This window comes from Ovis canadensis, chromosome 10 (assembly GCF_042477335.2).
Source record: "Ovis canadensis isolate MfBH-ARS-UI-01 breed Bighorn chromosome 10, ARS-UI_OviCan_v2, whole genome shotgun sequence".
In the NCBI taxonomy this organism is placed as follows: Eukaryota; Metazoa; Chordata; class Mammalia; order Artiodactyla; family Bovidae; genus Ovis; species Ovis canadensis.
The window spans coordinates 37,495,228-37,515,012 of NC_091254.1; the positions used below are offsets into that span (position 1 = coordinate 37,495,228).

Sequence of the window (19,785 nt, forward strand, 5' to 3'; positions counted from 1 at the left end):
CCCCATGAATCGCAGCACACCAGGCCTCCCCATCCATCACCAACTCCTGGAATTCACTCAGATTCATGTCCATCGAGTCAGTGATGCCATCCAGCCATCTCATCCTCTGTCATCCCCTTCTCCTCCTGCTCCCAATCCCTCCCAGCATCACAGTCTTTTCCAATGAGTCAACTCTTTGCATGAGGTGGCCAAAGTACTGGAGTTTCAGCTTTAGCATCATTCCTTCCAAAGAAATCCCAGGGCTGATCTCCTTCAGAATGGACTGGTTGGATCTCCTTGCAGTCCAAGGGACTCTCCAGAGTCTTCTCCAACACCACAGTTCAAAAGCATCAATTCTTCGGCGCTCAGCCTTCTTCACAGTCCAACTCTCACATCCATACATGACCACAGGAAAAACCATAGCCTTGACTAGACGGACTTATTCCTATAATTGCATTTAACTGCATTTAACTCTTTCCTTACATGTTTCTATTATCCATTAGCCTATGATATCCTTAAAGAGAGAGTCTTCTGTGATATCCTTAAAGACAGAGAGACATTTTTAAGCCCCTGTATATCTGAAAAAATATATTTGTTGAAGGAATGAATTCCTCCAAAGAAAATCCTCCTAAAAGATTAAATACTTAAATGTTAGAAAATGGAGTTAAATAGCAAGGATTAGCCTTTGACCTAAATAAGCTCCAATAAGGTAAAACTTGATTAACATCAACCACCAGTTTTTCTGGGTCCAACTCTTTCCTCTTCAAGGTGAATGCTCTATTTCATGGGTCATTTGCCAAAGAGCATAGATATTTATCTGGGTGAGAGGCTTGTGAGCCTAATGTTTGCAGTGTCTATTTTTCTAAGCATAGAATAAATGAGCAAAAACATCTATGTTTTATCTTCGGAGGAACCCACTATTAGCCAGGCACTGTTCCTGGCTTTGGGTATACAAAGGTGAAAGAAATACAACCAAATTGTGCCTCAACTCTTAAGGTGCAAAGAGCTATTTGATTAATTCTGCTTGAAAGACTATGTCCAGTCTGATTCTTAAAATGTTAGTTTTTGGAAGTCAAAAGATGATTTCTTAGGTAATGGTTATGGTTCACCGAAGAACTTGTACAAATAAGACAAACAATGCATTTATTCATAGCAATCCTCTATTTATGACAGGACAAGTCCTGGTAGATGTCCCAGCGATTACCACAAAAAGCGGTGATGAAGTCATTAGTGGAGCTAGCCCTATACATAGTCATTTATTGATAGGTTTGATCCAGATAGGCTGTATGCCTTATTTACATTTAGGAATTGGCAGAAGTATTGACTGAGCCCAGGTTCCCCACGTGACTGTTGAAATCACAATGTACTTTCTTCATCAATGGATCAGGTGGGCTTAAAAGAAGGGAGGATTTCACACAATCATATTTTCATGGAAAAAATTCCATACAAAAGGAATCTGAAACCCTAGAGAAATGAATAAATGATTCAAAATCACGTATTGGCAGTCAACTTCATTTCAGACTCCAAACACAGCTCTCTTCTCACCGCACCCAATATGAATTGCCGTAACTGGCTAGATTGATAACACGAGTGTACACTGCCGCTGGATTCACTTAACTGACCGACCTTTTGTCTCAGCAATGCTGTGGCCCAGCACATGGCAGACCAATACAAAGAAGGGTGCATCCCACCACCACTCTGTCAGAAGCTTCTTACTTGAACATACAAGCAACTCAGGAAGAATAGTTATTTTTTAGAGAGCGTCAGGAAGAGAAAAGCTAGGGTTTAAAATCTCAGGCAGCTTCAAGTGAAATTTCTCATTGTGATTTTTGTCTTCACACAGTAGAGCTTCTGACCTGAAAGGTGGCGCAAATGTCAAGAATTGTGCTGAGCAGCGATGAGGCCCCTGTATCAACAGTGGGAACAGCAAGGCTTTTGAGGCACGTAGATCTTGGGTGAAACCAGGTTTGGTTGCTTTCTACTCTTCCACATTGACACTCGGTTCCTTAGATAAACCATTATGCTAATAGCTGCCTTGGGGAGTAATTACAGATGAAATAATGCATGAAAAGGAGTCTGGTCTGGGATGTTCTTAGTGAGGCTTCCTCTTTCATGAGTCCCCAGGACTATTCCTCAGGCTCCGATCGGTTTTCCAGTCTCTTTTCTTCCCAAAATTCAGATGAGGGTGAGGTAAGTGAGGCCCTCTGCTTGGGCACAAAATTTAAGGGGGTGCCCAAAATATGGCAATCAAGGTAAGTAATATTTTAATACAACATTCTAAAGTTCAAAGCTAATGGAAAAAATGAAGACAATATCAACATTTTAAATTAAAGTAGGATCTAGGGACTTCCTTGGAGGTCCGGGCTTTCACTGCTGGGGTATCGGGTTCAACACAAAGTAAATAAACTAGGTGCAACAAAAAAATAAACTAGGGACTTCCCTAGTGGTCCTAGTGAAAAACTATGCTTTCACTGCTGAGGGAACGGATTCCATCCTTGGTAGGGGAACTAGGATCCCACAGGCTTCATGGCATGGCCAAAAAGTTAAAAAAAAAAGTAGGATCTAATCCTCCTTGTATAATGTGGCCTCCATTGCCTCAACCTCATACATATCTTGCTGAGTCCTGTCTTTATTTAAAAGTCTGATACTTTCTTCATCAGAGACTTTTTTGCATTTTTTTTTAAAATACTGCCTTAAACTATCGTTTATCTTGATGAGTGTTCTGATGAGCCTTAAATTTCACACCCAAGCCCAGCAGCTCACTCATCCCCTGGCTAGTCTTCCAGGTTCTGAAAGTCTACTGATGGGGGAGGAGGGAACACGGATGACCTGGGTAGCTCATGCCTTTATCTCATCTCTGTGTCCCTTTTTAGTCTTCTCATGATGAGAAAAGTTGGGGGAAAAGTTTTTGTTTCTTAAAAACAGATCTACTTCCTTGTATCAGATGAAAATTACATATTCATGTTTCCTTCTTTACTATGGCTACAAGAAAGTTTAGAATTAACTTACTGTTTAACTGCTGTACCTATTATTAATCTAGGTTTTGAATAAATGTACTTTCCTCATCTCACACAATTTTTGACATATATTAACATATTTAAAACATTTTATTGTGAAGAAACTCAAATTCCTTTTGAAAATGGGTAGAAGTGTATATAATGAAGCAAGTGTATATAAATGGAACTCTACTGCCCTCTTTTTTTTCAAGAATAAAATCCCAAGCAAGAAATTATGAGCAAGTAAATTTTTTTCTAACAATAAATGTGGAAAATACTATAACTTTAATTAACATATTGCAAACATCAATCCCTAAAACCATTTTATAAAACTAAATATTTTTAATAAAATTCCAAGACGGGAATTCCCTGGTGGTCCAATGGTTAAGACTCAGCACTTTCACTACAGTGGCCTAGGTTCAACCCCTGGTGGGGAAACTAAGATCCTATGCCCTCCCCCTCAAAAGAAAAATCCAAGACATTGAAAAACCTAATTATTAAAATTATCAAAACTTTATAGCAAATACTGTATAAATTGGTGAAGTACCATTTCCATTAAAATCAGAAATAAGGATATTCCATATCACGACTATCATTCAACATTGTTTTGAACAGTGTACCTAATGCAATGAAAGTTTAAAAATCAAACAAGCAATAAAAATATTGAAAGATGTATACTCACCCTTACTTTCAGAGTTGTATACCTAGAATATCTGAATATCTCCAATAACTAATTAAGATGAGTAAGACTTATAAAGGTGAGTAGATATATGTAAAAAGAATTGATCCTTTTTCTCTATATTACCAAAAACTAATTAGAAATGGGGGGCAAAAATCCTACTATAGTAACTACTATTAATAAACGCACAGGATAAATTCAACACAAGAATCAAAATGTGTCTAAAAAGAAAGGCCTGGGATGTGTATTTTTTTAAAAAACACCAATACAATCTTATGAAAGGACTTAAGACACAAAAGCAGAGTGACTTATTTTCTTAGATACAGACCCTTAAAACCATAAAAAATATCCGTCCTTCCCAAATTAATACAGGTTAATTCAACACTGAATTTCTTAGGAATAATTTAATCTGCAAGAAAATATTCAACTAACAGAGGCTTAAGTAACTAAAATATTTAATTATCTCACATCATAAGTCTGGAGAAAGGAACTAGAAGACCAGTTCGGTAGTTTCCCAATCATAAAAATCCAGGCTCCTTCCAGCTTACTGCCTTCCTTAAGAATGCTGGCCTGCTGCTTTATAGTTCCAAAAGGGCTGCTGTCACTCCAGGCATCACATTTAAGTTCAAGAGAGAAGATGGTGCTAAAGATACATTTTTCTAAGTCAAAGAAACCAGATGATCTTCCAGAAGTCCCAGGGCCACCCTGGCCAGACCATACCGCATCGTACGTTTACCTCCAGATGCCGCAAAGCTGAGGAGGCAAGCACCTAGCTCTTCCAGTATCTAAGGCGGTAAAAGGTAAAGAAGATTGGGAATGGATGTTTATTTAGCCAATCAAGTGTTAACATGCACCACAAGTTCTCATCAGTGTCTCACTGTTCCACTCAAACTGTTCTGTCCCCCCCAAGCAGAATGTAAATTCCAGAAAATTTACCCTGCGTATCACTGGATTCCTGGTAATTGGCAAGTACATATCTGATGGTTTGATAAATAGCTTTAATGCAAACTGAAAAGTGTTTTTTTAAAAAAATAGCATTTCTGTGTGATAGGTACCTTAGTCTATCACAACTATAAATTTAGTTTTCAATACTGTGACTAAACACAAGAGTCATAAATAAGGAGGGTCCTCTTCCCAGTCTAAGTGTCCAAGGTGGCATGGCTGCCCACCTTTGGCTTAAATGCTGCAGGGGGCTCTCTCCAGGCTTGCTAAGTACTTCCTGTGTGTTGGGGACTGAGTATAATGCTCTCCAAGCATGATCTTATTTGTATTCACGAGAATCCTATGAGGAAAATACTATTATCTTCACAAATCAGAAAAATGAAGCAGAGAGCCTCAAAATGATACAGTAAGTGGCAGGGCCTGGATCAGAACTCAGGTCAAACTAACTTCAGGTTTCTGTACCAATAAGCTTTACCACTTGCAGTATTAACACAGTCCATTGCACTGCTAAGGGCTTCCCTCATAGCTCAGTTGGTAAAGAATCTGCCTGCAATGCAGGAAACCCCTTTCAATTCCTGGGTCGGGAAGATCTACTGGAAAGGGGATAGGCTACCCACTCCAGTATTCTTGGGCTACCCTGTGGCTCAGCTGGTAAAGAATCTGCCTGCAATGTGGGTAGACCTGGATCTGACCCCTGGGTCGGGAAGATACCCTGGAGAAGGGAAAGACTACCGACTCCAGTATTCTGGCCTGGAGAATTCCATGGACTGTATATAGTCTATGGGGTTGCAAAGAATCCAATACAATAGAGGGACTTTCACTTCACTTTCATTGCAGCTCTTTGCTAGAAGGTTCTTTCACTGGGCTGGGCCAATTGGCTACTCTGCCATTTCTGTTCATTGTCTTAGTTCTAGAGGAAAGCTCACTGAGTCGTTTACTACTATAGGATCACATTACAAGGTCTCAGAATTATTTCCTAACATTAGTATTATCTTGGTCACCTGCTTTGGGACTGGAGTCTATTTGTGGGGTTTTCCCTTAAAATGTGGCATTCCAAAGGAAAACTTCAAGACCTCAGATTTGTTTACCAGGGTCACAGACTATCCTGTCTTATAAACTTGCCATTATATTTACACCTACTGTTATCTGAGATTGCAACAAATTGTTTCCTAACAAGGCTTGTAATACTTTTGGCCAACAAACCTTTCAAATCTTTTTTAGACAGTTTGTTGCCAAATAAGGCTTTCCTCCACGAGTCTTTAAATGTATACAACTAGCCATGGTAATTTGCAGTTAATTTTTTTGATACAGTTGTTTTGACCTATCTGAGCATAATGCTCTTTACACATTTATTTAAACAGACACACACACACAGAAAACACAAAGAAAAAAACTAGATAAAATTTTAAAATTAGTGATCAAACCAAATGTATACATAGTTCCTATATCCCTTTAATTAAAAATTAGTATTTAAATACAGTAAACATCAAATCATTAAAATACTCTTGTACATTTAAAGAAAAATGTTACATAAACTTTTGTGGCCATTTGTATGTAAAAGTCCTATGGGGAAAACTTGAACACATTATAGTATTTTAACACATCAATTTTAACATTGATTCTGGTAAAGAATAAGTCTGAGATTTGGAACATGCTACTATGATTCTCTTTCTTGAGAATGAAGTGGCTGAAAACTGAGGAGCAAGTTTAGGATATGACACTGTTGTAACACATTACAAAGGTAATTTGATCTACCTTTTAAAAGATTTTATTCAAAAGATTCCACTTAACAAGATGCTCATTTCAAAACATGCTTGTTTCACGTGTTACATCATGTAACACGTTTTCTTTACAAATATCACAGAAGCAGAACTGAATCATAACAGTATCATTTCATTGCTTACAATGGAAGAAACAAAAGTTCCAGAGTGCTATTTTTCATTGTTCAAATGCCACTCAGTTCTTACATACAAAGAGAGTATCTGTATTAAATGTCATTAAATGTTCAGAGGATTGATTTACTTAATACACTCAGGAATTCTATGGGTAAGTACATAGTGGATAAATCACTGGGCCTCTCTATAAAATAATCCATCATTCTTATCAGCAAGAGTCAGCAACCACGTGACAAAATTGTTAAACACAACAACAAGGCTAGTAGAAGAAAAATAACTCTCTGGTAACAGATACATTTTCTGTTGTACTAAGTATGCCTTCAGGTTACAATTTTAAATGTTTAAAATGAGTTATTCACTTCTAGATATTAGTTTGAATTACTGAAAAGATTTAACCCTTTTTCTCTTAAGCATGGAAACGTCCAATAAAGCAGTAAATACTTCCAACAACCCTTGGAAGATGTCACCTATAAACCAATTTCCTCAAGATGCAAACAAGCTGAAGGAAAATTAAAAGTATGGTTAACACTACTGCCTCAGATTTTTAAAAATCAGAAATATAAAGAAGGTCACGTATAGGTCAAGTATAAAGATGCCCACTTTGATTTCAAGAAATGCTTATCATAAGCAGGACTCTGCTGCCCTCTTGTGTATCAAGAATGTAACACAAGTGTCAAATGGCCCCTTCCAGAAAAGCTGAAAAGCAAGCCTGCTTTGTTTTCCAAACTAGGTAGCTTGAAGAGGTAGGGCAGATGATACTCACCTAAGTGTCTTCATTTGTGCGTTGTTTTGAATATTTCTGTTGAATAAACTTGGTTTATTCTGACTCTCTATGAAAGACTTTGATTTGGATTTACTCTCCTGAGTCTGAGGAGCAAAAAAACCTGAGTTACCTGTTTTAATGTTGGCTATCCAATCGATCCTATTTTAAAATCCAGTAATGTTTAAAATAAACAAAGGCAAAATGGAAGTTGAGCCTTGATTGCTTTTGACCTAGCAGCCTCATTGTTTGAAGTTGTTCTTTAATATGGCCTGAGCTTTACAAAGTATATAGGTCTCCTTAGCTTCTCATCAGATTGCATGTATGCTTTTGATGGATAAACATTCCAATCTAAAGGCTCGATGCTTTAGTGGAGGTTAAGAAAGATTACCTGTAGTCTTGATTTTCTTTTTTTTAGCCTTGGTTTTTAAGTTAGAACACCCTATCCCTCTCTCCCAGAACAGATCTAGATGGTAGAGACATAAAGAGATTCCATTTCTAATGCAAAAATAGAGTTAGTTACCACTATCATTTGTACCCCATCCACCATCTTAAAGTCACAGCCTCTCCCAATATTTACCCACTTCAGCCCTCACTTCACATGTGAATGAAGAGGAGGATATACTCTCAGTATCAACCAGTAATCGCTGAAATTACTTAATGGCATAATTATATACTGCTTTTATAACAACAAAATCAAACGTTAATTGGAAAACCAGACAATACTGCATTTTCTTTGCAAAATTTTTATTTAACAGAAAATACAACACATTTCTCAATTAATTTAACTAATTAATCCAGAGGAAAAAGGTGAAATACCATGACTACAAGTATGCTAATAAACACGTTAGCAAGGTCCACGCAACTATTACTTTCGGCAAGTTGTATAAGAATCTTGCATAAAACAAAGTTAAATACAACATTTTTGAAATGACAAAAATCTAACCTATATTCCTTCAAAGAGACATTTGCACTTCTTGATCTGACTTGAAAGCAAAACAAACAAAACCTCAAACTATTTATTTTCATCCAAGTAGATTTATTATTTGGCTAACTGCATAAATTTATGGCATTTTGATAAATGCAAAATTAAGGCAAAACTGATAGCTGGTATCAGGTAAAGAGCACATTTAGAAGGACCTTTTCTAACAAGATGCCTTCAATGTACTTGGAACTACAGAATTCAAAGGGCACATCTGTGCCTATTGCACACGTGAACCTCACTATTACACACGTGAACCTCACAGCCTTCCTGAAGGAGAAAACACAATGACAGTCCAATTTACAGAAGAGAAAATGACGGTGACTCGTTCAGGTCACACAGCTTAATCAGTGGCACAAGCACGTCTTGGAGCTCAGGACAGAGTTCCGTTGGTAGATTACCATAAACACTGCGATAAAGAGGCTTCCCTGGCAGCTCAGACAGTGAAGAATCTGCCTGCAATGCAGGAGACCTGGGTTCAATCCCTGGGTCAGGAGGATCCCCTGGAGAAGGGAATGGCAACTTGCCTGGAGAATCCCATGGACAGAGGAACCTGGTGGGCTACAGTCCATGGGGTCACAAAGAGTTGGACACGACTGAGTGACTAACACACATGACACATGATTAGGATAAAAAGGCAGGCTGATATGAGAAATCATATGAATGGTATGGACCTAACAGAAGCAGAAGATATTAAGAAGAGGTGGTAAGAATACACAGAAGAACTGTACAAAAAAGAGCTTCACGACCAAGATAATCACGATGGTGTGATCACTCACCTAGAGCCAGACATCCTGAAATGTGAAGTCAAGTGGGCCTTAGAAAGCATCACTATGAACAAAGCTAGTGGAGGTGATGGAATTCCAGTGGAGCTATTTCAAATCCTGAAAGATGATGCTGTGAAAGTGCTGCACTCAATATGCCAGCAAATTTGGACAACTCAGCAGTGGCCACAGGACTGGAAAAGGTCCGTTTTCATTCCAATCCCAAAGGCAGGCAATGCCAAAGAATGGTCAAACTACCGCACAATTGCACTCATCCCACACACTAGTAAAGTAATGCTCAAAATTCTCCAAGCCAGGTTTCAGCAATACGTGAACCATGAACTTCCAGATGTTCAAGCGGGTTTTAGAAAATGCAGAGGAACTAGAGATCAAATTGCCAACATGCGCTGGATCATCGAAAAAGCAAGAGAGTTTCAGAAAAACATCTATTTCTGCTTTATTGACTATGCCAAAGCCTTTGCCTGTGTGGATCACAATAAACTGTGGAAAATTCTGAAAGAGATGGGAATACCAGACCACCTGACCTGCCTCTTGAGAAATCTGTATGCAGGTCAGGAAGCAACAGTTAGAACTGGACATGAACAACAGACTGCTTACAAATAGGAAAAGGAGTACATCAAGGCTGTATATTGTCACCCTGCTTATTTAACTTCTATGCAGAGTACATCATGAGAAACGCTGGGCTGGAAGAAGCACAAGCTGGAATCAAGATTGCCGGGAGAAATATCAATAACCTCAGATATGCAGATGACACCATCCTTATGGCAGAAAGTGAAGAGGAACTAAAAAGCCTCTTGATGAAAGTGAAAGAGGAATGAAAAAGTTGGCTTAAAGCTCAACATTCAGAAAACGAAGATCATGGCATCTGGTCCCATCACTTCATGGGAAATAGATGGGGAATCGGTAGAAACAGTGTCAGACTTTATCTTTCTGGGCTCCAAAATCACTGCAGATGGTGACTGCAGCCATGAAATTAAAAGACCCTTACTTCTTGGAAGAAAAGTTATGAACAACCTAGATAGCATATTCAAAAGCAGAGACATTACTTTGGCAACAAAGGTCCGTCTAGTCAAGGCTATGGTTTTTCCTGTGGTCATGTATGGATGTGAGAGTTGGACTGTGAAGAAAGCTGAGCACCAAAGAATTGATGCTTTTGAACTGTGGTGTTGGAGAAGACTCTTGAGAGTCCCTTGGACTGCAAGGAGATCCAACCAGTCCATTCTAAAGGAGATCAGCCCTGGGATTTCTTTGGAAGGAATGATGCTGAAGCTGAAACTCCAGTACTTTGGCCACCTCATGCGAAGAGTTGACTCACTGGAAAAGAGTCTGATGCTGGGAGGGATTGGGGGCAGGAGGAGAAGGGGACGACACAGAGGATGAGATGGCTGGATGGCATCACTGACTCGATGGATGTGAGTCTGAGTGAACTCCAGGAGACGGTGATGGACAGGAGGCCTGGCGTGCTGTGATTCATGGGGTCGCAAAGAGTCGGACACAACTGAGCGACTGAACTGAACTGAACTGATATGAGAAAAGGCAAAGAATGATGTGAAATAGACTGTAATATGGCAAGTTTCCTTTCAACTCAAGAATAAACTAGAACAAACTGAAAAAATGGTCTTAATTGCGAGGTTAATATTCAGAACAAATGGGTTAAAAAAAGATGCAGAAAGAAAAAGCAGGAAATTATTCATCTTAATAGCTCCAAGTGTTTGGCACACACCCTTATATAAATAAATCTAAAACTTCTTTGAGGCAGACAAAAGTTAGGAACAGACAGAGTTCATGTGAAAAAAAAGAAAAAGGAAGAAAAGAGGCACCGAGAAGAGAACGTATTTTTCTTGCTACCTTTAAAAACATTCTAGTTATTTTTAAGATCCCTTGCTAAAGGGCTTAGACACCAGCCACTTTATTTCTGTGTTTAAGGATTGAGATGAAGCATCTTACAGCTAAAGCCGCGGTCCCCAACCTTTTTGGCACCAGGGACCAGTTTCATGGAAGACAGTTTCTCCCCAGACCAGGCGATGGGGAGGATGGTTTCAGGGTTATTCAGGTGCATTACGTTCATTTGTGCACTTTATTTCTAATCTAACGCTGCTGCTGACCTGATAGGCGGTACCAACCTGTCCACAGCCCAAAGGCTGGGGACCCCTGAGCTAAACAACCAAAGCTAAATTGGGCCATTAAAAGAAAGCCTGCTGAGGTTCACAGCAACGGTGCGATTTTTCATCACTTCTCTACCCGAAACTCATGGTTTTTTCCTCCTCAGTTTTTCCAGTTGGAGCTGAAACTGATTCCCCTGCAAAGACTCCTCAACTCAGACCTGTCGCTCCTCTTCCAGAAGTCCAATCGCGCGTGTTACTGTCACCACGTTGTGTGGACTGTAAGCTACTCAAAGGCACGCAGACAACCCTGCCTCTTCACGTCTGCATCTTCAGGGCCCGGCGCCCTGTGGGTTCTCGTTAATCAAGATCCCATCTCTCAAGCACTTCACTGTTTATGAAGCAAATAAAGAGAAAGTTTGTGCTACCTATATGAAATTCAATAAATTATGCTGCAAACCCATGTTAATTTCTCTGCTTCCCCGCCAGGGAAAATGAGTCTAGAGGGCAAATTACTGGGTTATTACCCTAGTCTCTCTTTCCCGTCCTATTCTTCATTAGTTACATTTCTTTAAAACATCCTTGTGCACACTGAAGTGGAACTAAATCACAAGAATGCCCAACAACCTGGTTCATGATGATATAAAAACATGTATCTCTCTGACAACAAGGTCAGGCAAAAAAAAAGAAACAAATCCTTGTGCCTCAACATCAGTTGAGAGTATCTAACAGCAAATTCGAGAATCTGAGGATCTGAACTTCCAACTAAAAAACCTCCAGAAAACAAAAACAAAAACCAACAGTTATGAACTGAATAAAGAGAAATACCTATTCACAGGGATGTATTTTTGCACTTGCTTTGCTCCAATTTCGGCTACGTAGACTGCTCCGGTCTCCCTGCTGACATCTAAGAGATGCGGGGAGACTTGATCGGCCAGCTGGATTGTGCTGACCACAGAGCAGTCACCGATGTTTCCTACCGGGGGCGCCACCAGGATTAAGAGCCGGCTCAGATTCAGCTGGGCCACGACCACGTATTTACCATCAGGAGTAAACCTGAGGAGGAGATGTCACACCATCAACCGTGCAAAACTAACATAAATGTTCATTTTTGCAATACACGTACGTATCCCTACAATATTACATCTTGTACAAGGACCCACCTGCTGAAGGGTTCCTTTAAAGGACATTTAAAATTGATCTGACTCTGCCCCTGAGGGAACAAGAGATTTGTGATGATAGACTTAGCCAAAAATGATTAGCTTACTACTTTTTTTTTTAAACTTTTTATTTTACACTGAAGTATAGCTGATTAACAATGTTGTGGTAGTTTCAGGTGGGCAGAGAATGGATTCAGCCATTCATATCCATGTATCCATTCTCCCCCAAACTCCCCTTCCATCCAGGTTGCCACATAACACTGAGCAGAGTATTAAAAATAACACACAAATAAACTAATGGAGAATTGGTGTCAAGCTGGGTCTGAAACTACAGACTCCAGGTTTTACTTTTTATTCTATGTTTAAAAATACACCACACCTCAAAGGCAGAGGCTGCAAGAAGGGCCACCCTTTATTATCTCAAACACATGAGAGTTTAACCGCTTGCACTCTGCCTGGGGGGCGGGGGAGTGGGATATGGGGTGCGGTTCCTAGATGGTGCTAGTCGTAAAGAACCTGCCTGCCAATGCAGGAACTGCCAGAGACAAGGGTTCTATCCCTGGGTCAGGAAGATGCCCTGCAGGAGGGCATGGCAACCCGCTCCTATATTCTTGCCTGCATGGACAGAGGAGCCTGGTGGCTACAGTCCATAGGGTCACAAACAGTCTGACACGACTGAAGCAACTGAGCACTTTGCCTGAATCTGAAACGTGATTCCATGTTCTGTGAGTACTTCTATCCTTCCTCCTTTTCCCTGCTTAAAATCCACAACAAATATTTTAAACTTTCAGCTAGCTCTTCAGAGAAACTAACAAAAACCAAATTAAACAAGCATTTAAAAACAAAAAAAGAAACGATTACCTGACTGCAGAAGGCCCCTCTTCCGAGAAACAGTTCTTCCACTCTCCCAACCAATCCCCTGTGTCTTTATCAAACACCTGAAGTCTTTTATTGCCTCGGTCAGCCACCCACACCTGCGAATGCAGAAAGACGGTGACTGGAGAATGTCCACATCATAATGAAAAGGAAGGAAAAAGAAGAGGGGGAGAGAATGACTGTTTATTTTCAGTAGTTTCATAAGCACTCCCATCGAGGACTTAGAGGACCCCAAAGGAGAGCATGTTAAAGCCCCATTTTCAGATAAGAAATTCAACTACAGAAAGGTTAAATAGTTTGGAGTGAGCTTACAATAGATGGGAAAGCCACACATGGGTTTGACCCAAAGCCTAGCATGTTCTGGCTGCTATGCTAAGCATCTGGCTAAACAGCTGGAGCACTCCACTGTCATGCAGGGAATCAGGAGACACTGAGAAGCAGTCACTCACTCACTCCTGTAACAAGCGTCTGCTATCACTGAGTCCCTCCAACCTCCCGGTTCCTGGGTCAGCCAACAAGACCAAGATGTGGAAAAGCAGCCCACATCCTTAGGGGCTGAGGCCAGTGGGAAGCCAGCTGTTCTCTCGTACCGCATCCTTAAACTTCCACCGTATTTACGAGGGTTTCTCCAAAGTGCCAAAGCACTTAAAAGAGGAAGCTTGAGAGATTTCAGTGACATATAAAGCATGATAACAGTAGGTTTCATTTAGGTTTGCGACAGGCTGTCTTGAGTTCTTCAGGGAACTGTTACTGTAATACAGGAAGGCAGACTGGCTCTAAGCGACATTTGGTGTACTGGGTTTGATGTATACAACCCACGGCATACAAACAGTGAAATGGATATTGTGTTTTGGTTTTGTTTTCTTCTTCATCTTTTGGCTGCCCCGAACAGCATGCAGGATCCCAGTTCCCCAACCAGGGATTGAACCTGCACCCCCTGTATTGGAGGCATGGAGGGTTAATGACTGGATGGCCAGGGAAGTCTCAGTGAAATGGTTTTTAATGACATGTGCCCAGGGCTGCAGAGGTATGTAGAAGAGTACGTGGGTATACCCAGTCCTGGAGGAACAGCCCAGACGCCCTGAGATACACACATTCACTAACATACACACACATCCAGGTGTGCAGACAGGCATATGTACACCAACATCCATATATATTGATACATGCCCCACCCCCATACAATCAGACAGTCCAAACACAGAGATCAGACCATATACTTACCCGACCAGTGGAATCCACTGTAACACTATGGGGTATGTTGAACTTAGCAGGCCCTGTTCCATTTTCTCCACGCAGCCAAAGGATCATAAAATCTACAAACGGTAAACACACCTGGTCGGTACAACATGTAGAATGCCTTATGCATTAGCATGTTATATTGTATGTCATGAGTTACAAACTATTCAATTACACCCTGAGCTGATTATGCCTTCCTGGCTTTCTGTTTATGTAAATTTGTCTAATCTATATGCTTGAAAAAAAATTCCTTCTCTGTTTCAAGCAATCAGCTTCTTCAATGGTTTTCTCCACTTAAATTTTTCATAACCCAAATATCATTGTTTAGGGTTCATGCCAACCTCTTCTTCAAATTGGTTCCCCCTCATAATCAATATGTTATTTGGTATTACCTTGTCTCTGAGCTTACAAATTACGATTTTGTAGGTGGCCATTTTTAATGCCCCTGTATCGTGCTGAAGATGTCCCTCTCGCCCCCAACCCCCCAAAAAAGAGACACGCCCCAGTCTCAAATCTCCAAAGCTGTGACTGTGACCTTACTGGAAACCGGGCCTTTGCGGATACAGTTAAGGATCCTGAGGTGGAGATGACTGGGTTTAGAGTGCACCCAGTGACCAGTGCCCAGATAAGAGAGAGGGGAGGAGGTGTGAAGACACAGGGGCACAGAGAAGGCAATGTGAAGACAGAGGCGCTGACTGAAGCTCTGCTCAGTGTCAGACAAATGAGAGCCAACTAACTGAGTGATGCTCTGAGAACACCGCACAAAACTAAGCCACGTACCTTGGGACAATTTGATCAGCCTGTTATTCAACCCTCCATCTCCATCCACAATGTAAATATCTCCTGTGTCATCTACATGTAATTCCGCAGGGTTATCAAACTGCAGGGGGTTCAAACCAGTGCCTTTTTTGCCTGGGGTCCCCAAAACTTGAACAAGATCACCAAAGGAATTGTATTTTTTAATAGTATGACCATAGAATCCTATAAAGACAAACATGCATATTTCACAAATATAACCACTGCACAAACATTTACATGTTTCAAGTAAGCTGAGAGCAAAAAATCTGAGAAAATTAAACAGCAATAAAAAGTTTAAACACTAATAATTAAATGTATTATATCTGACAAGCAATGAAGCTTCATTCGTTATAGCCAAATCTATTCAGACTAGAATCTCATGTACTCCAAAATAAATAGATTCTAAATAAAATATATACAACCAAAGAGAACTGACTCCTAAAACAGAAGGCTCATGATGTAAAAGTATTGGCACATCATTTTCTTTTTTTATCTTATGACTTTCAATAAACATTATTTGAACAACAAAATCAAGCTACATCTATACACATAACTGAATCACTTTGCTGTACACCTGAAACAGAACACTGTTAATCAACTATACTCAGGTGTAAAATTTAAAAAGAAAAAGGAATCAAAAGAAAATCAAGAAGAACTTGAACAACTCATATTTGAAAACTATTTCAGTTACTCATGGGCACATCTCAGTTTCAGTAGCTCAATGAAAAAGTTCTTTATAATACAGACACATATATCTATTTTCGTGTTCATTTTTTAAAGCTTTTTTTTTTTTAAAAGCAACACTGGCTCATAACAATACTGACTTTTTTTAAGCCACATTTTCTCCAAGTGGAAACAAATACAAAATTTAACCCATTAGCTTTTCTTTCCTAAATAAGGAATAAATCTTTCCATAGAGTTAAAATTATTACAAGCAAAGCATAAACTGGAATATTAATAAAAAAGGAAAAACGATAAAGCAATTTAACAGAAACCAACTTGAAGGCATATCAAGACCAAGTAACTGGTAGGCATTCAAATGATAAACTGGAAACAGTGTGAATCAGCTTGCATTGCATCCTATCTTGACAATTTATTATTATACATCCTTTGGAGACTTGAGCTAAACTTTGTAGCAATAATTGAGAGCAAAACAGTAAAGAAAACAAACTTCAAAGTCTCTAAGGAATTGGAAAAAGGATACCAGTAAACAGTGGGCTTTTTTTTTTTAATGGCTAACATGCAGCCATGTTTTAACTAAAGAGCATTTATTCTTTGAAATATAGGAAGAAATAGAAAAACTGTCTTCAGATCTGTGCATGGAAAAACAAGCTATAATGGAAAGAATGAAAGCAAAATGTGTGTTCTTTCTGTTTCCGGGAACCAGTCAAGTATTTTATAAAAAAGGATCACATGAGTGGAAGGAAGTAAAAAGTGAAGGCCTCCTTTTAACCGTGAATCCCGAAAAGGGGAAAAAAAAAAAAGCAGCAAAAATAGTCAAACGTCAGTAAGGTCTAACAATAAGCTCAGAAGTAACCAAGATTTTCTGATTTAACCAAAATCTTACCATCCAAAATATAGCTTGAAATAAAGGACTCATGGACTAAGGCTCAGAAATCTTCTGGGTACTGAGAACAGATATGGTTAGTGCACTGTTCACAAAACCTGAGACCTCTTTAATTCCAAAATGGTATCTGAATTAACCCAAAGTGGGGGAACAGAATGACCTTCAAGCCATGAACTTATCTGGCACAAGACTAGAAATATTTTCTTTAAGAGCTCTTTATTTCCTGAGATCCTGAAATAATAATACCAGGTTATCTCTTTTTTTTAAATTTTTTTTAATTTATTTATTTTTTTAATTTTAAAATCTTTAATTCTTACATGCGTTCCCAAACATGACCCCCCCTCCCACCTCCCTCCCCACAACATCTCTCTGGGTCATCCCCATGCACCAGCCCCAAGCATGCTGCACCCTACGTCAGACATGGACTGGCGATTCAATTCTTACATGATAATATACATGTTAGAATTCCCATTCTCCCAAATCATCCCACCCTCTCCCTCTCCCTCTGAGTCCAAAAGTCCGTTATACACATCTGTGTCTTTTTTCCTGTCTTGCATACAGGGTCGTCATTGCCATCTTCCTAAATTCCATATATATGTGTTAGTATACTGTATTGGTGTTTTTCTTTCTGGCTTACTTCACTCTGTATAATTGGCTCCAGTTTCATCCATCTCATCAGAACTGATTCAAATGAATTCTTTTTAACGGCTGAGTAATACTCCATTGTGTATATGTACCACAGCTTTCTTATCCATTCATCTGCTGATGGACATCTAGGTTGTTTCCATGTCCTGGCTATTATAAACAGTGCTGCGTTATCTCTTAAATCTTCTTATCTTAAATCACAAGCACAGGCAACAGCTATCTCTGAACACTATTCTCACAGCTGTAACTTCAACTGTGCTTACTTTGGCAGCATGTGTGTGTCCTAGGTCACTTCCGTCATGTCTGACTCTCTGCAATTCTATGGACCAGGCTCCTTGGTCCATGGGATTCTCCAGACAAGAATACTGGAGTGGGTTGCCATGCCCTCCCCCATGGGATCTTCCTACCTTACGGATCAAACCCAAGTCTCATGTCTCCTGCATTGACAGGTGGGTTCTTTACCACTAGCACCGCCTGCACACCCTACTAAAATTATTTAATGGAAAGGTTTCAGACATGCTAAAGTCAGCAGGACTTCAGAAGCATTCACACCACCAGCAGTTTCTGCAAATCTTGCACTCTGGGCAAGAAAGCAGTTCTGGTTTCTCAGCAAAATCTCTCAGACAAGTGGTAAAGGAAAACAACCCCAAAAGGCAAAGACCCCATTTATTAGCTTTTAGAGACTACCATTTTATTTGGCTTCACAGAAGTAATCTAAGAAGAGCAACTGATATTTTAACATGCAAAAGTCCCGTGACAAATTAAAGGAAAGATCACAATGATAGCCTCCTTGTTAAATGTCTCAATTATACATAATGACGATATAAAAATTTAGAAAGGTGATTTCACAAATCACTGAAGAAATTACAAATAGATTAGGCCACTCTGATTTTAAAATGGACAGGCAAGAACATGGGCAAAGAGGAGGTTTCTAGCAAGATAATTTAAGAGATATTACTACACATACCACTTCCTACATCCGTGATCCAGACGGATTTTTCCTGTGGTGTACTGGCTGCAAATATACCATGAGGTGTGTCAACTGTATAATTCCAGGATCGTAGGAAATATCCATCCTCTGTGAACACTAATACCTTTGGGATGTTATCCCCTCTCTGAAGGTATACAAAAATAACTGCTTAGATAGGATCAGTTTTAAGGAAGCAATCATTATTTTCACAACGAGAAACAGAAGTCAAAGGTTAACCAAGAAATGATGTAATGTTTACAAAACCAAACAATATTAACCTCTATCAAGCTCAAAACCAAAACACTAAAAAAAAACAAATTCCACAACTGGCGTAACATAAACGTACATAGATACTTAGTACAGTAACACAGGAAAGCTGTTTTCTTTGCGTTCGTAACTTTGAAAACAAAAATCCCAGTTTTACTTACCTGGGCTACATAAACCAATCCGTTGAGGGAGTCAACTGCAACACAAAATGTTGCTCCGGTGAAGTATTCTGAATACTTCGGCCAATCCACATCTAGCCGGTAAAGAATCTCCTCAGCTCTCCAGGAAATTTTAAAAGCCAAGTGCAGATGTGGTGGGAGCTGGGGAGGAAGAGAAAATGAGGAAACTGACAGTGTACTTCCCTGGTGGCTCAGACGGTAAAGAATCTGTCTGCAATGCAGGAGACCAGAGTTCTCTCCCTGGGTGGGGAAGATGCCCTGGAGGAGGACATGGCAACGCACTCCAGTTTTCTTGCCTGGAGGATCCCATGGACGGAGGAGCCCAGCTGGCTACAGTCCATGAGGTCGCAAAGAGTGAGACACAACCGAACGCACACACCACATTACAAACTTTTTAACGCTAAGGGGCGACACGTCGGCGGTTCGGCCTCAGATGCAGTTTTGAGACGAGCCAGTGATAGAACCAGCTCCATCTCCATCCCAAGACCACCTCGTAAGAATGCTGCTACCCGAGAAGCAATTTCCTAACCATCCAGCTCACCCGAGAGGCACAGAACCGCGAATGCAAAACCAGAAGCGCTAGAAAGAAGCCAGCGCCGGCTATGCAAACCCAGAATCTCGTCATGACCGGACGGGAAGACTGGCGAGGGAGAAGGACTGGCAGGCGCCTGGGGCCCGGAGGACAGCCTCAGGCAGTTCGTCGCCGCAGTGAACTCTTAGCTCCAAAGCGCCTACCCTGGATGCCCGAGGTTTCAGAACCAAAAAGCACCGGACACCAGAGCGAAACACAGTCCCCACTGGGATTCCGCATTCCCGGCGCGTTCCCTCCCCGCTGCCGCGTCACAAGCCCCGGGCTTACCACGTGACCGCCCTTCCGCCCATCCAAGCTGTGGACCTTTCCTGTCCACCAAGTCGGGGTGCCGGTGGATATGCCTTAACCACTCGACGTACATCCTTTTAAATT

The 19,785-nt window shown here is 40.3% G+C and overlaps 1 protein-coding gene across 6 annotated transcripts; it reads right to left on the reverse strand.

Annotated features, from left to right (window-relative positions):
- Window positions 1–1,105: 1,105 nt before the first annotated feature.
- Window positions 1,106–19,683, reverse strand: NHLRC3 (NHL repeat containing 3). Of its 6 annotated transcripts, none has more exons than XR_011259391.1 (9): window positions 19,363–19,683; window positions 18,804–18,962; window positions 18,373–18,520; window positions 15,176–15,376; window positions 14,381–14,472; window positions 13,142–13,254; window positions 11,949–12,176; window positions 7,255–7,358; window positions 1,106–1,443 (listed from the first exon to the last, which is right to left on the reverse strand). XR_011259391.1 is itself a non-coding variant. In XM_069601493.1 (8 exons), the coding sequence occupies exons 1-8, from the start codon at window positions 19,444–19,446 to the stop codon at window positions 7,322–7,324; spliced, it is 1,062 nt and encodes a 353-aa protein (XP_069457594.1). In that variant the 5' UTR covers window positions 19,447–19,683; the 3' UTR covers window positions 6,363–7,321. The 6 variants fall into 6 exon arrangements, 2 of the variants coding, with proteins under 2 accessions (XP_069457594.1, XP_069457595.1); XR_011259390.1 differs by lacking the exon at window positions 1,106–1,443 and adding an exon at window positions 3,068–4,439; XR_011259393.1 differs by lacking the exon at window positions 1,106–1,443 and adding an exon at window positions 5,911–5,935.
- Window positions 19,684–19,785: the final 102 nt, after the last annotated feature.

Excerpts from the sequence above, each read along its gene's own strand:
- NHLRC3 (XM_069601493.1), bottom strand. The coding sequence starts at position 19,446 with ATGACGAGATTCTGGGTTTGCATAGCCGGCGCTGGCTTCTTTCTAGCG. Across the intron at positions 15,377-18,372 it reads GATCACGGATGTAGGAAGTG|GATTCTATGGTCATACTATT; the intron begins GTATGTGTAGTA and ends TTGTCTTTATAG. Across the intron at positions 13,255-14,380 it reads CAGTGGATTCCACTGGTCGG|GTGTGGGTGGCTGACCGAGG; the intron begins GTAAGTATATGG and ends CTGCATTCGCAG.